The 21325-nt window shown below is 43.6% G+C and overlaps 2 protein-coding genes across 2 annotated transcripts; both read left to right on the top strand.

Annotated features, from left to right (window-relative positions):
• The first annotated feature begins 736 nt into the window (after positions 1-736).
• Positions 737-20507, top strand: zp3d.2 (zona pellucida glycoprotein 3d tandem duplicate 2). Its single transcript, XM_061717970.1, has 8 exons — positions 737-1177; positions 2781-2896; positions 3004-3098; positions 15801-15975; positions 16813-16918; positions 16989-17074; positions 17155-17228; positions 20179-20507. Exons 1-8 carry the CDS (start codon positions 737-739, stop codon positions 20505-20507), a joined length of 1422 nt encoding a protein of 473 aa, XP_061573954.1.
• LOC133441135 (alpha-taxilin-like) lies at positions 8805-9769 on the top strand. The gene has a single exon (XM_061718528.1). It carries the CDS (start codon positions 9017-9019, stop codon positions 9653-9655), a length of 639 nt encoding a protein of 212 aa, XP_061574512.1. The 5' UTR covers positions 8805-9016; the 3' UTR covers positions 9656-9769.
• Positions 20508-21325: the final 818 nt, after the last annotated feature.

Here is a 21325-nt window from a genome sequence, read left to right on the forward strand (position 1 = left end):
TCCAGTAAGAGACTACATTTGGAACGGAGACTCTTTGAAATAAGGCACGTATATCACGATTGTTATTGCTCTTTTTAGAGGAAAAAACATATCTGACCAACACTAGTAACAGCAGGATCCATTGGCAGTAAAGTCAGTTCAAATGAATTCCTAAGAAGCATTATGACACCAGAAGGTATAGCATCAAAAACTGAAGCGTATTCCTTTGGTGGTATAGGAATACTATACTTGTCTACGATTTCTGAGTATGACATTAAAGTGCCGTTTGAATTGAGGAGCTGCTTAACCAGATAAATTCCATGGACGAACCAGTTTTGGAAGAACAATGATTTGTGTTATAATATGTCTCTATTGTTCCAGATGTAGTATAGTGGGGGGAGAAGTTGTGTTTATAGATTAAAGACCAGGAAAGGAGCACTTGTTTATGGAAATTAGATAATTTTAAGGGGATTTTTTCAATTTTATAATAATAATAAGGAGAACAGATTTAAGGCCTCCAAGTTTTGAGAATAAGTAGTTGGGAATAATTATTAAGGCGGCATTTTGTGTCTGTTTATGCCAACGCCGTTAGGTGGCGTCATTTTGTGTCTGCCGGCGCCTCCAGGGGGCGCCATTTTGTGTCTGTTTAGGCCAGCTGGTTCTTCTGTCCCAGCTGCTCTTAATTAGAGCCGCAGAAACTGAGAGCGGGCACGAGCCTAAAGATCAGCCTAAAACATGTCGTGTTTCACTTATGAACATGGTGTGCTTGCTGCTGCTCGTTCTGTTGTCCTCCGCCGCCGGAGGAACCCTGACCGCCGAGGACTCGAGTCCAACCCTCCCGGTGATGAGGAGGGTTGACCGGAGGGAAACTCCGGTCGTGTTTGTGAAGTCATATTCGCCGCTGGTGGAGAAGGAGTTTCACTATTCGGTGAGGGGCCCCGCTGCGGCGCCTCCGCCCAAGCCCGTACGGGAACTCCTCCTCCCGGTGTGGCCAAACATCAGCCCCGCCAGCATCCCCGGCGTTGCCGTGGCAACGGTGTGCGAGGACCAGAAGCTGCGGCTGCAGGTGGACAGGAGCATCGTAGGCCCCGACGGGCCGCCCTCTCTTCTGCGGCTGGGAACGTGTCGGCCCAGTAGATCCACGACGGAACACCTTTATTTCGACTATGATCTCGGTCTGTGTGGAACCGAACACACGGTGAGTCCCGTGACGCCTCCGGCAGAAGGAAGGCGGGCTCCACAGTTCTGGGTTGTGGGGATGCAAATTCAAAGTTTAATCGCAATTGAATATTGTATTGTGTAAAAAAAAAAAAAAAAAAAAATATCAGGGGGGGTGGTGGATTTTATCATATGGGGACAGATAATTTGTGCTGATTACAAATAATATAATATATATTACAAATAATAGCACTGACCAAAACACCTGCAGAAATACTGCAGGAATGACATAGCAGCAGTTAAATGCAGCCTTCTGTAAGCTTTAAATATCCATTGGGCTTACATCAAATACATCAAAACACAAAAATAAAAAAACGTTTTCTGAACTATTCAATATGCCTCTGTCCTTTACTTATCCACAGGATAAGTAAAATGGATCACTGCAAAAACTCAAAATCTTAACAAGAATATTTGTCTTATTTCTAGTTAAAATGTCTCATTTTAGTAAAAAAAATCTCATTACACTTAAAACAAGACTCATCACTGGAAAAAACAACAATTTTCACCTGTTTCAGGTAGATTTTCACTTGAAATAAGTAGAAAAGTCTGCCAGTGGAACAAGATTTTTTTTGCTTAAGAAGATAAATCCCACTGGCAGATTTTTCTACTTATTTCAAGTGAAAATTATCAAATAAGTTATCTTTCTGGTGATGACTCAAAATGTTGAAATAGCAGTAATGCCACATTCATTGATGAAATTACATAAGGGATGGAAAGGGGGGATGGCAGTTTTACAGTGGGGATGGTTTTGACCATATTTATTTCAGGGGGGATGCCATCCCCCCTCAACTCGAGTACTGTATATAGTACACACCAAAAGTTTGGACACACTTCCCAATTTGTTTGAATGAGAAGCTGTGTCCCAACTTTTGGTGTATGTATAAGTGTGTGTGTGCATTACATAAATTGAGTGAAATCACATCAGTTTGCAGTAATTAACTAAAAATCCAACATTATTTGTGACATGCATAGTTTTACCAGTACAACATGCGGTGAAATGCATCCTCATCTGCTCTTTTAGACGCTTGCAAGTTAAAATATAAAGGTTAAAAAAAAATGTGAAAGTTGCAAAGTTAAATTTACAAAAAAAAGAGAAAATTGACAGAATTTACAAGTGAATAAACAGTCAGTGCGGTTGGCCGTAATATTAAACATGAAATACTTTTAAAGCTACGATTGTAGTATGTAATAGCAATAATCATGATGAATATTTTCATGCATTCATTTGTAATTGACTGTGCAGGGATGCAAATGTTCACCAGCACCTGGACCGGGGAGCAACAGCAGATCATTGATTTATTACTGTTTTCTTTATTTCTTTTCATTTGGTTCAGACCCACTTAGATGAACATGTTTGCCTAAACTAACAACCCCTCTTGTTGTGAGCTGTGTGCTCATAATGAACTGCGGGCACGTTGTTTTCAGCAGAGCTTTGAACCTGGGGCTCGCTCAGGGCTTGTAAACATCACGTTGCTTTCACAGCACTCAGAATCGTTTTAATCCTCCAAACAGGCATAAGAAAGGGCATCACTCTATGGAAGGGGCGAAAAAAGTAAACCTCGGGATTCACTGACTGTTTGCAGGTGATTGATAACAAGCTGGTCTACTATAACATCCTGCATTATGACCCGCCGAGGCCTCCAGGACCGATCAGACGAGCCCTGCCCTTCAGCCTACCTGTCGCTTGTTATTCTGACAGGTGAGACTGGCTCTCGGTGTGGTTATCCATCTCTATAATGTTCACTGGTGCCAAAACCTGTTGTTTATTTATTTTTAAAGCTGTGCGCCATATGCTTAACTGTCTAGGTACCTTTTCTCTTACAAAGTCGGGTTCACTCCAAAGGTGCAGATGCGCAAGGGATTCAAAGAAATGAGGAACTTCATTCTGACACCACGAAATGGTAATTGTTTAACTTCCTGCTGATTTCTTTGCTTCAGAAAATTCACAGTTCCTATTAAAGACAGTGATAGTGCATATTTTACTTGAGAATATAGCATAATCTGCACCCTGAACATTTGAGATGAACACCCAAAACCTCCCTGTGACTCTTACCGCTCTCCTCACTGCTGTCATGCTGCACTTCTAACACACATGGACTGAAAATAATTTGACCATAGCGACTTGGTTAAAGGTGTCTTGGAATTTAAGGAAGAAATTCTGCACCATAATTCAAATTAAAATGGATTGGCAAAAATTATTTTTAATTTTCAAAATAAAGCGGCACTTTTTGACTCATAAATAAAATTAATAACTTATCCAGACCGTGTTTTCATTTTCTTCATCACCACAACTCATTCTGTGACTTCTGTGGCTCATTAATATGATGAATAAAAGGACATTACAAATTTAATTTTGAAAAGTTATCTTGTAAAAAGTGTTACAAAATTCCATTTGAAAATGTATTAGTAGAAACACTTTCATTTTCAAAATAAAGCTGCATCTTTTATTCATAAATATAATGAATCATATTTTTATATGGGGACTGTAATTTGTAGACAGTCCCTAAGTTAGTGTCGTACAGCCAGTTGCACATTGACAATAATGATGCAGCCCGACTCAGCCGCTTAGAACCTCGGCAGAGTAGTTACAGAAAAAGTATCTACTCTGCAGGGGTGGACCCTTAGTGGGAAAGTGGAGTGGAGTTGGAGTTGAGCCGAGCCGGGCTGAGTAGGTACTAGTGGAAAAGCGCCATAATAGTTTATAAAAAAGCCCTTCGCAAAGCCAGAACAGCTTATTATTCATCGTTGATAGAGGATAACAAAAGTAACCCACGTTTTCTGTTCAGCACTGTAGCCAGGCTGACAAAGAGTCACAACTCTTAGGCTCTGACTTGACTCTAGACTGCTTAGATCCTATAGACCTCCCTGAGCTGACCTCACTCACAGACATTTTAGCTAATTATAGACCAATTTCCAAACATCCTTTTGTATCTAAAATTCTGGAAAAGGTCGTTGCAGCCAGTCATGTGACTATTTGTATTACGGCAGCACAATTAATTGAATTTGATAACGATTTTGGCTTCCAAAATAGGGGGGCGAAAAAATCAGCAAAAAAAATCAGATGCTCGTGTGTGTGTGTGTGTGTGTGTGTGTGTGTGTGTGTGTGTGTGTGTGTGTGTGTGTGTGTGTGTGTGTGTGTGTGTGTGTGTGTGTGTGTGTGTGTGTGTGTGTGTGTGTGTGTGTGTGTGTGTGTGTGTGTGTGTGTGTGTGTGTGTGTGTGTGTGTGTGTGTGTGTGTGTGTGTGTGTGTGTGTGTGTGTGTGTGTGTGTGTGTGTGTGTGTGTGTGTGTGTGTGTGTGTGTGTGTGTGTGTGTGTGTGTGTGTGTGTGTCAGGCCGCATGAGCCAATTACAGCTCACTCGCCTGAATTTTACTAGACACTGTCTGGATTTGCAACTAAAAGAGAAATCGAAAAACAATTTAAATGTCTGCCACAGTAAAGAACGAGGTGCTTGTCCCTCAATGCTGATAATCATCCGTTGTCTGGGAATATTTCAGAATTAGGTCAAGTGGTGTTTGTTGCGGCTACCAACATTTTCCTTAGCCGCCGGAGAGTGTGAGGTTGGATCCTTATTCAGATTTGTATGACGCGCTAGTTATGGTGACACATGAGCTGAGATCCAGGATGCCTTTTGCGTGCATTTATTGTTTTAAAACATCAGGCTATCACAGCGCAACAAAATGGTATATGGTAGAAACAGAAACCAGTGGATTTAACTGATAACAAAAAGGGTGATGAATGAGTGAATAAAAATGACAAAAGCGGTCAACAAAAATTACGGCTGCCAACCCTGACTCTCTCTCATCTCAAAAACCTGGTGAGAGCGCACCTTTACGCACGCACACACACCTACTCCCGTGGGAAACGCCCCCCTCACACACACACACAAATAAACACCGTGATCCTCTGTATGTCTCTTACACACCAGCCCCTAATTATTAGGTCCCACATAATAATTCACATTTCCAAATACAATAAGAGACATAATAAATCATCATATCAATGTCATCAAATGCAAAAATGTCCAAAAAATTGTTCAAGTCCAAAAGTATTCCTTCTTCTTCGTCTCCATGACCGATAAGGCTGAGTCTGGAAAACACAAAATCCTTGTAGAGGTCAGCAACGTCCTGATGCTGCCTCCTCCTTCTCCAGCAACAAACACACCTTGGATATGGGTCTGTCCAAGCAACTGGTCCTTGTCTTGATCCGAATTTGACGTACAAATCCCTTGCGATCCGGAAAAGTTTGCAAGACACGTCCCATCATCCAGGAATTACGAGGTGCAGTACTGTCCATAAGCAAAACTAGTTCTCCTGCAACCAGGTTCCTCTGGACTCCAGTCCATCTCTGTCGTTCCTGTAACAGAGGCAGGTACTCCTTTATCCAGCGCTTCCAGAACAGATCAGATATGTACTGGACTTGTCTCCATCTTCTCTGTACGTACATATCCGCTGCTTGGAACTCTCCAGGTGGTAATGAAGCTTGGGTTTTAAGCAGTAACAGATGGTTTGGTGTTAGTGCTTCCAGGTCGTTGGGATCTGTGGAGGCCTTGGTGATGGGCCTGCTATTAATAATGGCTTCTACTTCACAGAGAACTGTGTGGAGCCCCTCCTCATCGAGGCGTTGCACCTTGAGGGTGGAGTTCAGAACTTTCCTCACCGACCTGATCAGCCTTTCCCACACTCCTCCATGGTGTGATCCAGCAGGGGGGTTGAATGTCCACTTGATGCCCTTTTTGGAGTAACACATCATGCACTTGTGCCTGGTTCCACTGTGCTATTGCTGTTTTCAGCTCACGTTCTGCTCCCACAAAATTCGTCCCATTGTCAGAACGCAGCTCACGGACCTGTCCTCTTCTGGATATAAACCGCCTCAGCGCATTTATAAAGGAGTCAGTATCCAGCGAAGATGCCACCTCGATGTGAATGGCTCTCAGTGCGAGACAGGTAAAAAGGACACCATACCTCTTCACTGTACTCCTCCTGCTCCTCACCTCGATGGGTCCAAAATAGTCAACGCCCACACAGGTAAATGGAGGTTCATCAGGTTTGAGTCGATCTATGGGCAAGTCTGCCATCTGCTGGTAAACTGGAGCGGCATTAAGTCTTCTGCAGATGGTGCACTTCGACAGAACTCTCCTAATTGCAGTGCTCACTCCTGTCATCCAGTATTTTTCTCTGAGCTTGTACAACATGTGGTTGCGGCCGCTGTGTCCTACCTCTTGATGAACATTTCTCAGTAGCAGGGTAGAAATATGAAGGTCTTTTGACAGAATGATGGGATGTTTAGACTCCAAAGGCAGTGCTGCTTTACTGAGCCGTCCTCCAACATGCAAGATTCCATCCTTCAGCCTTGGACACAACTTGTACAGGCGACTGCTTTTCTTGGTATTTTGTTCCTTTTCCAGACACGAGAACTCCTCGATAAATTTTCTTCTCTGACAAAACTGAATTATGGCCAACTCAGCCTTGTCAATGTCCTCCACTGTAAGAGCTCCCAGAACAGTTGTGGTTTTAAAGATGCACCTTTTCTGCTCCTTCATTCTCTGTTGTGTCGTGCTCTCTTCACTCTGATTGGCTGTATTTTTCTTCTTGTTGATACAAGACCACAACCATTCCTTTAGTTTCAACCACCATCCCACAGCTTTCTTTAATCGGATCCATGAGGAGTAATGATGGATCAGGTGAGTAGTGGGATCCTCTCCAGTTTGTACAGTGTTAACAGTAACACTTTTCTTCACCTCTCGGTCTTCCTGGGAGAGATATCTCATAGGCTCAGGCAATGTTCCCTCTAATTTTTCATGTATCTGGGCACACACACAAGCTCCCTGAGCAAACTGAGGACGACTGTGAGCAACATCACATATGCACGCTTTATTTTTAAGTATCTCATTACACTTAAAACATGACTCGTCACTGGAAAAAACAACAATTTTCACCTGTTTCAAGTAAATTTTCACTTGAAATAAGTAGAAAAATCTGCCATTGGGACAAGATTTATCTTCTCATTACAAGCAAAAAAGTCTTGTTCCACTGGCAGATTTTTCTACTTATTTTAAGTGAAAATCTACTTGAAACAGGTGAAAATTTCGACTTTTTCTTGAAATTTTGAGAGAAAAAAACGAAATGTAGAGAAAAAAAGTTTTGAGAAAAAAAGTCAAAATTTAGAGAAAAAAAGTCAAAATGTCCAGAGAAAAGTTGAGATTTTGAGAAAAAAAAGTCAAAAATTTTATTAAAAAAGTTGAAATGTCGACAAAATTTTGTTTTAATTGACCATTTTCACTTGTTTCAAGTAAATTTTCACTTGAAATAAGTAGAAAAATCTGCCAGTGGAACAAGATTTTTTTTGCTTGTAATGAGAAGATAAATCTTGTCCAGATTTTTCTACTTATTTCAAGTGAAAATTTACTTGAAACAGGTAAAAATTGTCAAATAAGTTATTTTTCTGGTGTTATTTTTCTGGTGATGAGTCTAAATGTTGAAATAGCAGTAAAACCACATTCATTGATGAAATGACATAAGGGATGGAAAGGGGGGATGGCAGTTTTACAGGGGGGATGATTTGGACCGTTTTTATTTCAGGGGGGGATGATTTGGACCGTTTTTATTTCGGGGGGGGGGGGGGGGTGATTTAAACCGTTTTTATTTCAGGGGGGGGGGGGGGGGTGATTTAAACCGTTTTTATTTCAGGGGGGGATGATTTAAACCGTTTTTATTTCAGGGGGGGGATGATTTGGACTGTTTTTATTTCAGGGGGCGTGCCATCTCCCCTCATCCCCCCTCAACTCCAGTACTGCTGGTAGACACAGCAATGGTATGGATAGCTTTTAGCAGAGGCTTCAGACTTTCTCGTGTCCGGGATCCCCACAGCTCCTTGTATTCCCCAAATCCTTGAATACTTCTCCTCCTCTCGACTCGCGGGACCTCCGTAAACTGATTTATGGTTCCGCGTTACACCAACGCAGAGCCTACGCCGTAGGGTACGCGGCGACGCGCATGTACGTTGCGCGTTGCCGCGTACCCTACGGCGTAGGCCTTGCGTCGATTTAGCGCGGTACCATAAATCAGGCTTTGCGAGTGAACGTCACGAGGGGCAGTCGCGTTGCGACGCCACTGTAGCCAAATCACAAGGAGAGAACAGAGAACTGTGAGCTCATGAGAAGTCCCAGTACGCCAGAGGCTAATATTGAGAAGTGGGGGTACTCCGTACCGGCGCGTACCGGCCCACTTAAAGCACTGCGCTGGATAGACTTTCTTGTGCGCTGAGAATATGCGGGCAGTGCGCGATTGCGCACGCGCGCAGTTTAGAGGGAACATTGGGCTCAGGGTTCACAGGCCACTCTGTTTCAGGTTGGCAAAGAAACAGAGGACCCATTAGCCAGAGTCTGTCTTGCAAAAATGCCTCCACTGTTACCCATCGGGATGCTGCATCTGCTGGATTTATTGCTGTATCCACGTACCTCCACTGAGCAGGGTGAGATGATTTCAGTATCCCTGACACACAATTGGCAACAAACACCTTAAATCTGAAGCTTTCATTGTTAATATTGTGACGACCCACAATATTAACAGGACAGTGGAGAGGTGGTGGTGGGAGTGCGGCCTGAGTTACCAGTGGAAGGGGTCGATGTAATACTTGGAAATGATTTGGCGGGGGATAAAGTGTGGGCTGAGGCTATAGCTCCAAATGTGGTTACCCAGGTCCCAGTCTCATCTTACCCAAGTAAACAAGAGGGAAAAACAGAGGTTTTGCCGGCATGCGCAGTAACCCATGCTAAGAAGAAGAAAGTGAAAGGTCTGGGTAAAGAAATCACCCTCCTCATGCAGACCCTCAACACACTGAGCACCCCCGAGGAAAAGCTTGGAGGCCTTTGCACGATGTACGCCGAACTGTTGGAAGAGAACCGTAACACTCAGAAGCAGATGAAGGTGCTGCAGAACCAGCTGGTCCAGGAGAAAGACAACCTGAGGAACGAGCACAGCAAGGCCATCCTGGCCCGCAGCAAGCTGGAAAGCCTCTGCAGGGAGCTGCAAAGACACAACCGGACACTCAAGGAGGAAGGAATCCAAAGAACGCGGCTGGAGGAGGAGAAGAGGAAGGAGGTGACTTCTCATTTCCAGGTGACGCTGAACGACATCCAGACTCAGATGGAGCAGCACGACGAGAGAAACGCCAGCCTTCGACAAGAGAACGCAGACCTGGCAGAAAAACTCAAGAAACTCTACGAACAGTACAAACTGCGCGAGGAGCACATCGACAAAGTGGTGAAGCACAAAGACTTGCAGCAACAGCTGGTGGATGCAAAGCTGCATCAGGCACAGGAGCTGCTGAAGAAGTCGGAGGAGCGGCACGAGAGAGAGAAAGACTTTCTGCTAAAGGAAGCCGTAGAGTCTCAAATGATGTGTGAGCTGAAGTTACAGAGTACCTGTTGGTCTCCTCTCTTAAGGGGGGAGGTGTGACGACCCACCCTGTCTTAACAGGGTGTTCTGTTCATGTGCAGGAGGAGGGGACCAGCCTGCATGGGTGTGCCTAGAGGAGGAGGCACACCTGACTCCAATCAGGCCCAATATTTAAGCAGGCTGGTCAGGGCCATTTGGGCTCTCTCCCCTGCTCAGTAAGCATGGTTTTCTTTTGGTTGTTTTGAGTTTGTTTGTCTTTAGTTTTCTGCACTTGCACATACACTACACTTACACACATCCACACCTGCCATACACCACTGATCAAACTGATGACTCACACCTTACCTGTTTGATTGATTTAATTATAAATAAATACATTGTTTTGAACATTTATCCCTGTGTGTCGTCTCCCATTTTTGTCATGACGAAGTCAGTTCATGACAATATATTTCAACACAGAAGCACTATCAGTCCAAAACACAGATTCCTGAAGACTCATTTGGAGCTCTTTCTTCCATAGGAAATCCATACGACTGGCCATTGTTGCAGCGATCAGTTCCATTCTTGGAATTGTAACTGTCTTCAGTGGGGCGACACGAGACTTTCCCATGATGAAAGCACTGTGCATTTGGAGGTCATCATTCTGTAACAGCAAATAAGTGACTGTACCATAACCTTCCTCAGAAGCGTCACAGAAATGGTGTAGTTGCGCGGTAATAACGTCTCTGAACTCCAGAGGTTTTAAACATCTGGGCAGTTCAAAGTTGTCCAGCAGGTGGAGCCCTTGCACCCACTTACGCCACTCTTTGGAGACAGTTTCTGGTATGGGATCATCCCAGCCAATTCCTCTTCTGCACAAATCCCTCAAGATCCTTTTTGCCGTCAAAACAAGGGGACTTAACATGCCAAGAGGGTCATAAATAGAACTCACAGTAGAAAGGATGGCCCTGCGGTTGAGTGGTCTATCCTGCCATACAATTTTGAACTTGAAGGTGTCCGACTTGATACACCACTCTACACCCAGCACTCTTTCCATGGGCACAAGCTCCTGGTCCAGGTCCAACTGCTTCACACTTTTAGCTCTGCGGGACTCTGGAATGGCATTGAGCACTTCAGTTCTGTTACTGTACCATTTAGTCAAACAGAATCCCCCTTTAGCGCACAGAGACATGAGCTCATGACAGAGGGTCAGTGCTTCCTCTTCTGTTGCCACAGCCACCAAACAATCATCCACATAAAAGCAGTGCTGCAGCTTGTCCACTGTCTCCTTCTTATGCTCATGACCAAAGTCCTCTGCACATTTACGGAGGGCAAAATTGGCGCAGCTAGGGGAGGATGTAGCTCCGAAAAGATGTACCCTCATCCTATATTCATGTAGTTCCTGGGTAAAGTCTCCTTTTGGCCACCAGAGGAATCGCAGCAGGTCAGCATCATCTGGGGGCACATGCACTTGATGAAACATAGCTTCTATATCAGCCATGATGACCACAGGTTCCCTCCTGAACCTGGTCACAACCCCAATTAGTGAGCTGGTTAGATCGGGCCCTTGTAACAACTCTTCATTCAGAGATTGTCCTTTGTAACTGGCACCACAATCAAACACAATTCTGAGTTTTTTCTTTGTTGGGTGGTAAACCCCATGGTGCGGTATGTACCAGACCCTGCCATCACTTCTTTCCAGCTCTGTATCAGGAACTCTTTCAGCGTAGCCTTTGTCCAGCAGATCATTAATAAAGGTGATGTACTCCTTGTACAACACTGGATCCCTCTGGAGCCTCCTCTTCAGATGGCTTTGACGCTGCTCCACTACTTTCCTGTTATTTGGCATGCTGACAGTTGACCTTTTCAAAGGCAGGGCGACTTGGTAATGACCATTGATGTGCTTAGCTGACTTTGTGACCATGTCCATGAACCTCAGGTCTTCTCTGGACGGACCCACTTGTTCCTCCACAGCAGATTCTGGAAAATCCATCTTAAATTGCTGTTGCCACAGTTCATCCAAATTTACAATGGAGACACGATTCACATTCACTGTCTGCTCACAATAATTGGCCTCTCCACTATTTCCTGTTAGCGGTCCATTTATCGTCCAGCCCAGTGCCGTCCTTATAGCGTAAGGTCCATTATGCTCACTGCGGATGACTTCCAGTGGTTCCATGGCTCGTGGGACATTTGTTCCTATCAGCAACTCAATTCCAGCCTCAATCTGTGGTAAGGAGATGTGTTTTAAATATGGCCACCTTGTCAGATCCTTATTTGTGGGTATGTTTGCTTTGTGTACCGGCATTGATAACTGAGTGTACGCTTTTGGCAACTCGATGAAACGGTCATCTTCAAGTGCTGCTACCTCCAACTCTGGCACGATGTAACTACTGACCACCCTCTCCTGCCCCATGGTCCTGAGAAGAATGTTGGCTCTCTTTCCAGACAAATTGAGCTTCTGCTTCAGACTCTCAGTGCAGAAAACGGCAGTGCTTCCCTGGTCCAAAAAGGCATACGTGAAAATGATTTTATTGCCCTTCTTCGCATTCACTTGGATTGGCACAATAGGAAGCTTGCAGTCCATCTCACCAGCCCCTGTAAGCCCACTGGAAACCAAAGTACCGTCCACTGTAACCTGGACGCTTCTCTCAGCCGGTTCTGCAGTTGCCACACTATCCTTATGGAGCACAGTCGGGTGTCTTTGGCCACACTTTGAGCAGGAAATCTTCCTTTGGCAATTCTTGCTGATGTGCCCTATGCACAGGCAGCGAAAACAAGCACCATTCTCCTTCAGGAAGTCAATTTTGTCTGTGTGCCATTTTTTCCAACCGCGCACACACATCCAATGTGTGTCCTCCAGTGCAGCAGGGACAGATCTTTTTGGCTGAAGGTTTTGTGTCCATGGCTTTATTTACAGATTGAGCTGTTTTCTCCACATGATTTACTGTGGTAGCGAAGCTGGTTCCCCTGACGCTGGAGCGAGGATGAGGTTTGTGTTTGATTTGTTTGGTTGATACAACAGTGTCCTGAATGTTTCCAAACACAGGGTCTGTCAAGATTTTCACTTGTTTTTCGACAAAGTTGACAATGTCCACAAACCGTGCTCTCCTATTGTACCTTTCCTGTAGGTCACATGCGTGACACCTCCAGCGGTCACGGAGTTTGTAAGGCAGTTTTCTGATGATTTCCACCATGTTTGTGGGTGTGTCCAGATCATTTAAATACTGCACATCCTCCATGGCATTGCAACATCCACGTAGAAAGAGGCTGTACTCCTGCAGGGCCTTCACATCCTCCGTTTTGATAGTGGGCCATACCAGAGCTCTCTCCATGTATGCTGCTGCCACCTTCTGCTCATTACCATAATGCTTTTTTAATAGGACCTTGGCCCTCAGGTATCCTCTGTCCGACTCAATGTGCTGGCAGCTCCTCACCAGCTCTCTTGCATGCCCTTTGGTGTACTGTTCGAGGAAGTAGAGTCTGTCACAGTTCTTGTGGGTGTTTTTCTCAACTCCATTTTCAAAAGCTTTAATAAAAGAATGATATTTTAGTGGATTGCCATCGAAAATGAGAATTTCCCTTTTTGGGAGTGCTGAGAGGCATTGTTGTTGTATTAAGAGTGTTGTAATTTCGTTTTGTTTTCGCATTATGTCTAGCACACTGTCATTTTGTGATGAGTCAGTTTGTGTAACATTGGTCACTGGATCTCCAGGAGCCATTAAATAACGTTGGAGCATGTAAGATGGACCTGGGAGATGTCCTTTATCAGGTAAGTGGGTGACCTTTGGCTTCACATCTGTCCGTGTGGTTTCAATTGCTTTGGACTTTGGTTTAACTGGCATTGATGGAACAAATTCTGTGGCGTTGACATCTAGTTGTTTTGAACACGTCTTTTCACAATATGAGTTCATCCCATCTGAAACCTTTGACCTTGATTTACTGCCAACGCTGCCTTTTGATTTCATAACACTTAGTTTTGCCATTTCCTCAGCGATTGTATTTTCCAGTAAAAGCTGTTCTCTTCTTTTACGTAATTTTAACTCCTCTTCATCCAATGCATGCTTTTCCTTTAATGTCTTTTGTTTTGCTACCAAAAGTGCAAGGTTTGCTTCTGTTTTTAAACGAGCAGAAGAACGTGAGGCTAAGGATGAGGAATAATGTGAGCATGATCTCTTGGTTGCGTTTGAGACACTGTCACAGGGCTGTAGTTCATCCTGAGGATCTTTTAGTGGGAACAGGTACTGGAGGATGAGCAACAGACACATCTTCTCCCTTTCCATCAGTTACTTGTTTCACATGTTTCATTTCCTTTGGTGGTTGCTCAGAAGTATTTGTCTGAAGTGGTGATTTATGTAAATTTTCATTTATCCATTTTTCCACTTGTTCCTTGAACGCATCACTGTAATCCATAATGCTAGAAAACCACTCGTTTTGGTTTTTCTCTTCATCAGGAAGCAGTGGCATTAATTCATTGTGTAAGTCAGTGGCCGTTTTACACAGTGCATTCAAGTTGTACAGTTGTGAGGGAATTTCATTTGCGTATCCCTTTGATTTTATTTGCGGAATAAGTGCCTTTACTTTGTTAACGGCACTTTTGCGCTCATGTTGCAACCGTTCAATTTTATTTTCCAGAGCTTTGGCCGTCACTTTAACTTGCCTTTTTTCCTTTTCCATGTTTGAACATTCAACAACAGCGTTTATTTGACTCATTTCCTTTAGATTGTAGCCTATTTTGTACGAAGCAAAACAATCACATTGCATTAAAGATCAACGCATTCAAAGTTCATCCATAGACATTGCATTTGACTCATTGACAGAGCAAATTGATCCGAACATTTCAACAAGCATTAGGCTTTCAGACAGCATCAGCCGCCACTTATTTATGCCACAAAGTCCCGACATCAGAATCCAATAAAGCACGGAGAAATCTGCGCACCCTCAATGCGCCAATCCAGCCAGCAACATCCGTTTAATACATCGTCTTCATTTGGCACAATGTATTCCAATCGAGGCGGATTCCTCAATCCACAAACATTTACAGGTTCAGTCCTACCTGTTCCCAGGTGAGTGGATGGCGTGGTGTGACAATTAGCTGTGGTTCCTTCGTTCTCGGGCTAGTCGGTGCGTGGTGACTTAGTTCTTTCTAGTGCGGCTTGATGATTTTCATTAAACGCCTTTTTTGTTGACAAAATGTTGCGGCTACCAACATTTTCCTTAGCCGCCGGAGAGTGTGAGGTTGGATCCTTATTCAGATTTGTATGACGCGCTAGTTATGGTGACACATGAGCTGAGATCCAGGATGCCTTTTGCGCGCATTTATCGTTTTAAAACATCAGGCTATCACAGCGCAACAAAATGGTATATGGTAGAAACAGAAACCAGTGGATTTAACTGATAACAAAAAGGGTGATGAATGAGTGAATAAAAATGACAAAAGCGGTCAACAAAAATTACGGCTGCCAACCCTGACTCTCTCTCATCTCATCTCAAATACCTGGTGAGAGCGCACCTTTACGCACGCACACACACCTACTCCCGTGGGAAACGCCCCCCTCACACACACACACACACACACAAATAAACACCGTGATCCTCTGTATGTCTCTTACAGGTGTTAACCAGGAACACGTACATGCAGAGAGCTCTAAAGATGTTTCAGCGCCATAAACACAACTAACTTGTTCAACCACCTAAAAAAAAAAAAAAGTAGGCTACGATGAAGGCAAAGAAAAACCTTGCAGCCCTTTTGAAGCTTGAGTGGTTCATCATGAATCTATCCATCAAGACGTCCTGGAGACAAATGTTCTGTCCAGAGTCGGAAAGCTTGGTCTCAGTTGCAGGTCACATGTCCTTCAACAGGACAATGACCCATAACTAGAATCAGCCAAGAACCAGTCAGAACCAAACACTGGACTGTTCTGAAGTGTCCTGATCTGTGGAAACATCTGGAACCTGCAGTCTGGAGAAACCTTCAGACCTGAGACACCTGGAGACGTTGGTCAACGAGGACCAGAACACCTGTCTACAGGTGGACGCTTGTCCACGAGGACCAGAACACCCATCTACAGGTGGACGAGAGTCCACGAGGACCAGAACACCCATCTTGACCGCTTTAAACTTCTGAAAGGACTTTTTATTTTCATGGAGGACACTTGGACACCTTGTGGCTTCACGTTTCCAAGCGAGTACTGCCATTTTCTGTTTCTGCTTCTGTGTCTTTCAGCTCGGTGGGAGCAGCTCTCCCCGTCGGACCAGTACGGGCCCTGGGAGCCTGTCCGGTTCCAGGCTGAGGCCCCGGCTCTGCCCCGCCACCAACGCCTGTACGTCCACACCTGCTACGTCTCTGCTGGGACGTCCCACACCGCCACGCCTCAGTTTGCAGTCGTGAAAAACTTCGGGTAATTATCCTCTGATGCTTTATTTTAAATTGAATTTTTATTTCGAACATGTACTGTATATAAAATGAAAGTAAAAATAATAATAAAAAGATAAACATTTACATCTTCATATAAACATATGTTCGAAAAAAAGGAGTAGGAAGAAGTGTACACTTTTTCCTAGTTCCTACCCCTTTATAACACTATGGATTTACATTATTGCTATTACAGTATTATAACTACACAATATCCATATAATATAATCTATATAAATACTCCGTAAACATGCCTATTATTACATAATTATCCATATAAGTATATAGACAATATACATATTATATCAATATCTAGAAAATACAACTATTATATACATCTATATAAATATACACTATATAAACTGCATAAATATCCCTATAAATATATATGTGTTACATACCCAATAAATATATAACATACATTACATAATTTCAACTATCCCTCTCAACAGATAATATATACTACATAAATATCTAAACATATCTTAAGCAAGTATAATATACCATTTTTCCCTGTTTCATTTGTTTCTCACACTCCCCGTCAACCCATTTCCATTTACCTGTTTATAAATAATTTTTTGTATTTCTTTTTAAACAGATTTATGTTATTACTTTGTTTCATTTCCTGCTCCAAACTGTTCCACAGAGTCATTCCACAGTTCGATATGCACATGCTTTTCATTGTTGTTCGTACTTTGTGTTCTAAAATGTAGTTCTCCCCTTAGATTATAGGCCCTTTCTCTCTCTTAAACTCTTTTAAAAACGTTTTTCCAAAACGCTCAGTTTTTCCCAAACGCTCAGTTTTTCCCTCCTGATGATGAAGGTGTGCCGTTGGAAACGAGGACACCCGCGCAGCCTTCATCCCGTACAGAAACAACGCCGTGAGGTTCTCCGTGGAGGCCGGCGCCTTCAGAGCAGCAGAGGGACAGGTGCGAGATCTGCTGCGAGTCTTAAATGTTTGTTTTCCTGAGTCGATGTTTCATTGACCGTCTGCAGCAGCTCTACATGCACTGCAGCGTGGCGGTCGGCGGTTCGATCCCCACGCCTACAGCCAAGTCCTGCAGTTACGACACACAAGCCAAAAGGTGAGTTTCTCCCCAGAAGGGAGGAAATGATCTCCATCAGACGTTTATCATCAGGATCAGCTCCTCGTCGTCTTCCTCAGGTGGGGGGAGCTGCTGGGATCCGACTCGGTGTGCGATTGCTGCGACTCCATCTGCAGCTTCTCTGCACCACCAGGTGAGTCGCCGCTCCATTCTGATGATGTCATCAAAACCAGCAAAGATCACAGAAATACGTTCCAAAAAATACAGAAAACCTCGACTCCAAACACACGGTTTGGTTTTTGTTGTGTCATAATATCCATGAATAAGAGTTCAGGATCTTCTGATTTCCATCTACAGAAGTTCTGGTCCCTGTGAAACCGCGGGACAGCCACTGGCTAATCTACGTTTGACGGGTTGCTCTTAACGATACGTTGACTGCAAATAGAAAAGCACCTAATAGAAATCCCTCATAATTCACAAAAGGTTTTTTTGCTTGTTTGAGGTGTTTTTTTCTGGCAGTTTGTAAAAGGAACAGCAGATGTACGTCATTCAAATCATAATGTCTTACTCTTGGTAATAATTTGATATGTCGTATGTCTATCGCTCTGCCAGTGATCTAAAATCCCTCCCTCCTTCTTCTCCCTTCCCGGGTCTTACTCTTGGGGAGGCACGATCAGGGAGCATCAACTTCTGCTGTGGTTTTAAAAAAAATGTTTGATAGTCTGTAGAACTCAGATTGTATTGGAACTGGACAACCCCTTGTGATGTCACCCATTGGTTTGAAGCCCCTCCTTCCTTTTCCTGCACGGCACCAGGCTGCAAACGGGCCTAACGAATGGGCCTTGACGCCTTCTGATCACTTCTGTCCAAAAAAAATCTTTGTTTCACCTGCTGCTGTTGAGCCGACTGCTGCTAGCGCAGAAGCAAGAACCAGTTGAGTTCTGCCCGGGGCGGTAGATCTTCCAGGCCAACCCTAAAGTGGTCAAAGCGGTCTCTCAGTTCTGTTAACAACACAACAAGCCATATTCTGTTTAAATTAAGAGACTATGTTCTGTTGGGTCTTTAGTCAAAGGTCCCAAGTCGAGGCTGCAGGTCTTGTAGTTACGGTGATGACAACAAGTCATTGACTTTGCTGGCTGCCAATCAAAAGACCACGCCCCCAATGATGCAGTTGTGGGTTTGTTCCTTGTCGGCTTCTGGTCTCTTGGGTGGTGTGGTTGTGCCCTCCATCCTCCACTATAGTTGCAGTTCAGATAAAACCTTGTTTTCACTTTGCACACACACAGTTACACAGACATACACACCTGCTCACTCACCTGCATACTCAATCTGCAGTTTTGGGTAGTGAGTTAATAGCAGTAGCTTAGTCTTGATTGAGTTTTAGAGGAATGGTCACTGTTTGTGTCTCTGCCTATTCTCGTGTCCGTTTTGTTTTTCTTTCTTGCAGATTCCAAAGGCTTGTGTGCCTGTTGTGTGTTTTCTTACATTTCTCTCATTTCAGATTAGCAGCGAATGTCACCCCTCCACCCCACCCCCCTATCCCTCTTACATATATGTTAAAAAAAAAAAAAGATTCAAGAGTTTAAAGCAGCACAACATAACTTTCAGCTTTTCTGAGTTTGGCAGCATCTTTTGGACAAAAGCGGTAGTGTTTTACCAGAAAGAACACTACGTTTCCCATGAGCACCAGCGCGTACTGCCGGAAAACTCCTGTCCCATCGCGTGCATTTGTTTTGAGAGAAGACGGGACGCTTTTCTGTTTCACCAAGTGAACAGACGGAACGCAAAAAAAAAGATGTTAAACCGCTGGAAAGGAACTGGAATTTACCGGGATACCTTAAACAAGGAAGCCAGGGAGCGATATATGGAGAAAATAATTATTTATTAACAGTCTGGATCCATATGAAATCCCTACTAAACCCACGTCTTACTACCTTGTTTAGGAGTGTTTGGCAGCTGCTTTGGTAAATGTTTGGCTCGCCATGTGTTTCAATAAATTAGTATAATAGTACAACATACAGTACATGTTTTGTATTACTCTTACTTTTCTTTTCTTTTTTTTTGACTGCTATATTATGCTGAAGAGGCTCCGAGGCGTGAGCAATATTTTTGTTTTCCTCGTGAGATTATTTTTTTCCTCTGCAGCTACAAATCAAATAGTTAATATTTTTTCCTCAACAAAATTAATCGCACCGCAGAGAGCTGGCCAGCAACTGCGTTTAGCTGGAGAAGTGAGGAATAAAACCCGTTTGAATGATCCGACCCCGGTCTGTGAGTGTTTGTTTGTGGTTTAATAAACCCGTGTTTTGATCCGACGCCCGTCTGTGTGCGTGTTTGTTTGTTTACTGAGGAACGTTATGTTTGGTCGTTACAGCCGCGATCCAACCGAGCCAACGACTCTTTTTTACTTTATCTCAGATACTTGGCCGGCCTCCGTGGTTCTGCCTCCAAGCAGGAAAGCGGTGAAAAGTTAAACCATTAGCGATCTTTTCCCCACGTCTGTTGTGTGGAGCTGCTGCAGCCACAACGCAGCAACGGGTTACCAGCTTCTGCGGAGCTGCGCTCCACGCCCCGCCTATTTTCGTCTCGACTATGAATCGGGAAGGAGGGGGAAGTGACGTATGCCGTAAAGCAGTCAAAGCCGTAAAAATCTGTAGTTTTTTAGTGTGGCAGGGTTCCTACCATGCTCCTCAAAGTTACATAGTGCCAGTGAAGGAGATTCAGACCCCTCAGACCATGACAGAGGTTCATTAAACCTGTTGGAAGTTGATGTACCATCACAATGACTCTGGAAATATGATATTAAGGTGGAAAAGTTACATAGTGCCGCTTTAAGAAGATTAAAATGCATATATATGCTTTGGGTTTTACCAGACTTGGTATTAACTATTAATATATATATATATATATATATATATATATATATATATATGCAGACAAGGTTTAAAAAAAAAAAAAAAAAGTTGTGGGTGTATATTCAATTTACCTGATGTGGTACAAAACAGTTCTCTCCCCATATTGTTGTCGGCTGCAGCAAAACCACAGATGTATTTGATCCAATTTTAATTTTCTTTAAATTAAATGTTTTTGTGTTTCTACTATAATTTTAAGTGTATCAAGGCTTGTTTTTTTTGTTTCATCAGCACAAATGGTCTCCAGTGAGCCGTGGACAGTAGAGCCCAGAGTGAAGCCCACCCCCTCCCCGAGGAGGAGGACGGGCTCCGTCACCGCCGCCGCCGCGGCGCCAGAGATGATGAGGTGGAGGTCGTGGCCTGAGGAGACGGTCGGGGAGAGGGAGTGGCCGTTCGGAGGCCGAGGACTGACGTGGGTGGAGGAGGAGCGTGAGGAGAAGCAGGTGGAGGAGGAGCGTGAGGAGAAGCAGGTGAAGGGCTCTGCTTACGTGGAGGTCGAGGAGGAAGGCTTCACGGAGCCTCGCAGAACATTCGAAGATATCTTTGTTTTTGATAAATAAAGTTTGAGTATTCTGATGGAAGCGATGCAGCCGTCCTCATTCCTGCAGCCGTAGGTGAAGGGAGGCGTTCACATTTTCATTAATATGCTGATGACACAATTATTTATACGATGGCACCTTCTTTCAATCGGGCCACAGATACCAGACCACAGCTGGAGTTACAACTAGTTTTAAATTCAAAGAAGATCAAATTTATGACCTTAACTTGCTCTCGTCTCAATGTTTTTTGTCTCCACGATCTTGACGTTAGACGGTACGTGTCTTGAACGAGTTACTACTTAAAAATATTTGGGTCTTTTAACGTACACATTGACAGACTGCTGAAAAAGTTTCAGTCGACACTGGGTTTGTTTTAATCTGAAAAATTGTTCATCTGAAGCCGAAAAGAGACTTGTGCAAAGTTGTTCTTATCTGTTCTGAATTATGGAGATAGTCCATAATCCATATACAGGACTGTCTCAGAAAACTAGAATATTGTGATAAAGTTATTTTATTTTCTGTAATGCAATTATGGCTTACATTTTAAGATTCCCAGAATATTCAAATTTTTTGAGATAGGATATTTGAGTTTTCTTAAGCTGTAAGCCATGTTCAGCAATATTAAAATAATAAAAGGCTTGCAATATTTCAGTTGATTTGTAATGAATCCAGAATGTATGACATTTTTGTTTTTGTAATTGCATTAAGAAAAAGAAAATCGCAATATTCTAATTTTCTGAGACGGTCCTGTATATGTATGTCTTCCCTGCTTAAAGAGCTGCAGCAATCCTCACGCACACACCACTGCACCATATTTGGATTGCTAGGATGGCCCTCCC

Source organism: Cololabis saira, chromosome 3, assembly GCF_033807715.1.
Source record: "Cololabis saira isolate AMF1-May2022 chromosome 3, fColSai1.1, whole genome shotgun sequence".
Classification (NCBI taxonomy): domain Eukaryota; kingdom Metazoa; phylum Chordata; class Actinopteri; order Beloniformes; family Belonidae; genus Cololabis; species Cololabis saira.

Excerpts from the sequence above, each read along its gene's own strand:
- zp3d.2 (XM_061717970.1), top strand. The coding sequence starts at position 737 with ATGGTGTGCTTGCTGCTGCTCGTTCTGTTGTCCTCCGCCGCCGGAGGA. Across the intron at positions 1,178-2,780 it reads TGTGTGGAACCGAACACACG|GTGATTGATAACAAGCTGGT; the intron begins GTGAGTCCCGTG and ends GACTGTTTGCAG. Across the intron at positions 17,075-17,154 it reads TACGACACACAAGCCAAAAG|GTGGGGGGAGCTGCTGGGAT; the intron begins GTGAGTTTCTCC and ends CGTCTTCCTCAG.
- LOC133441135 (XM_061718528.1), top strand. The coding sequence starts at position 9,017 with ATGCAGACCCTCAACACACTGAGCACCCCCGAGGAAAAGCTTGGAGGC.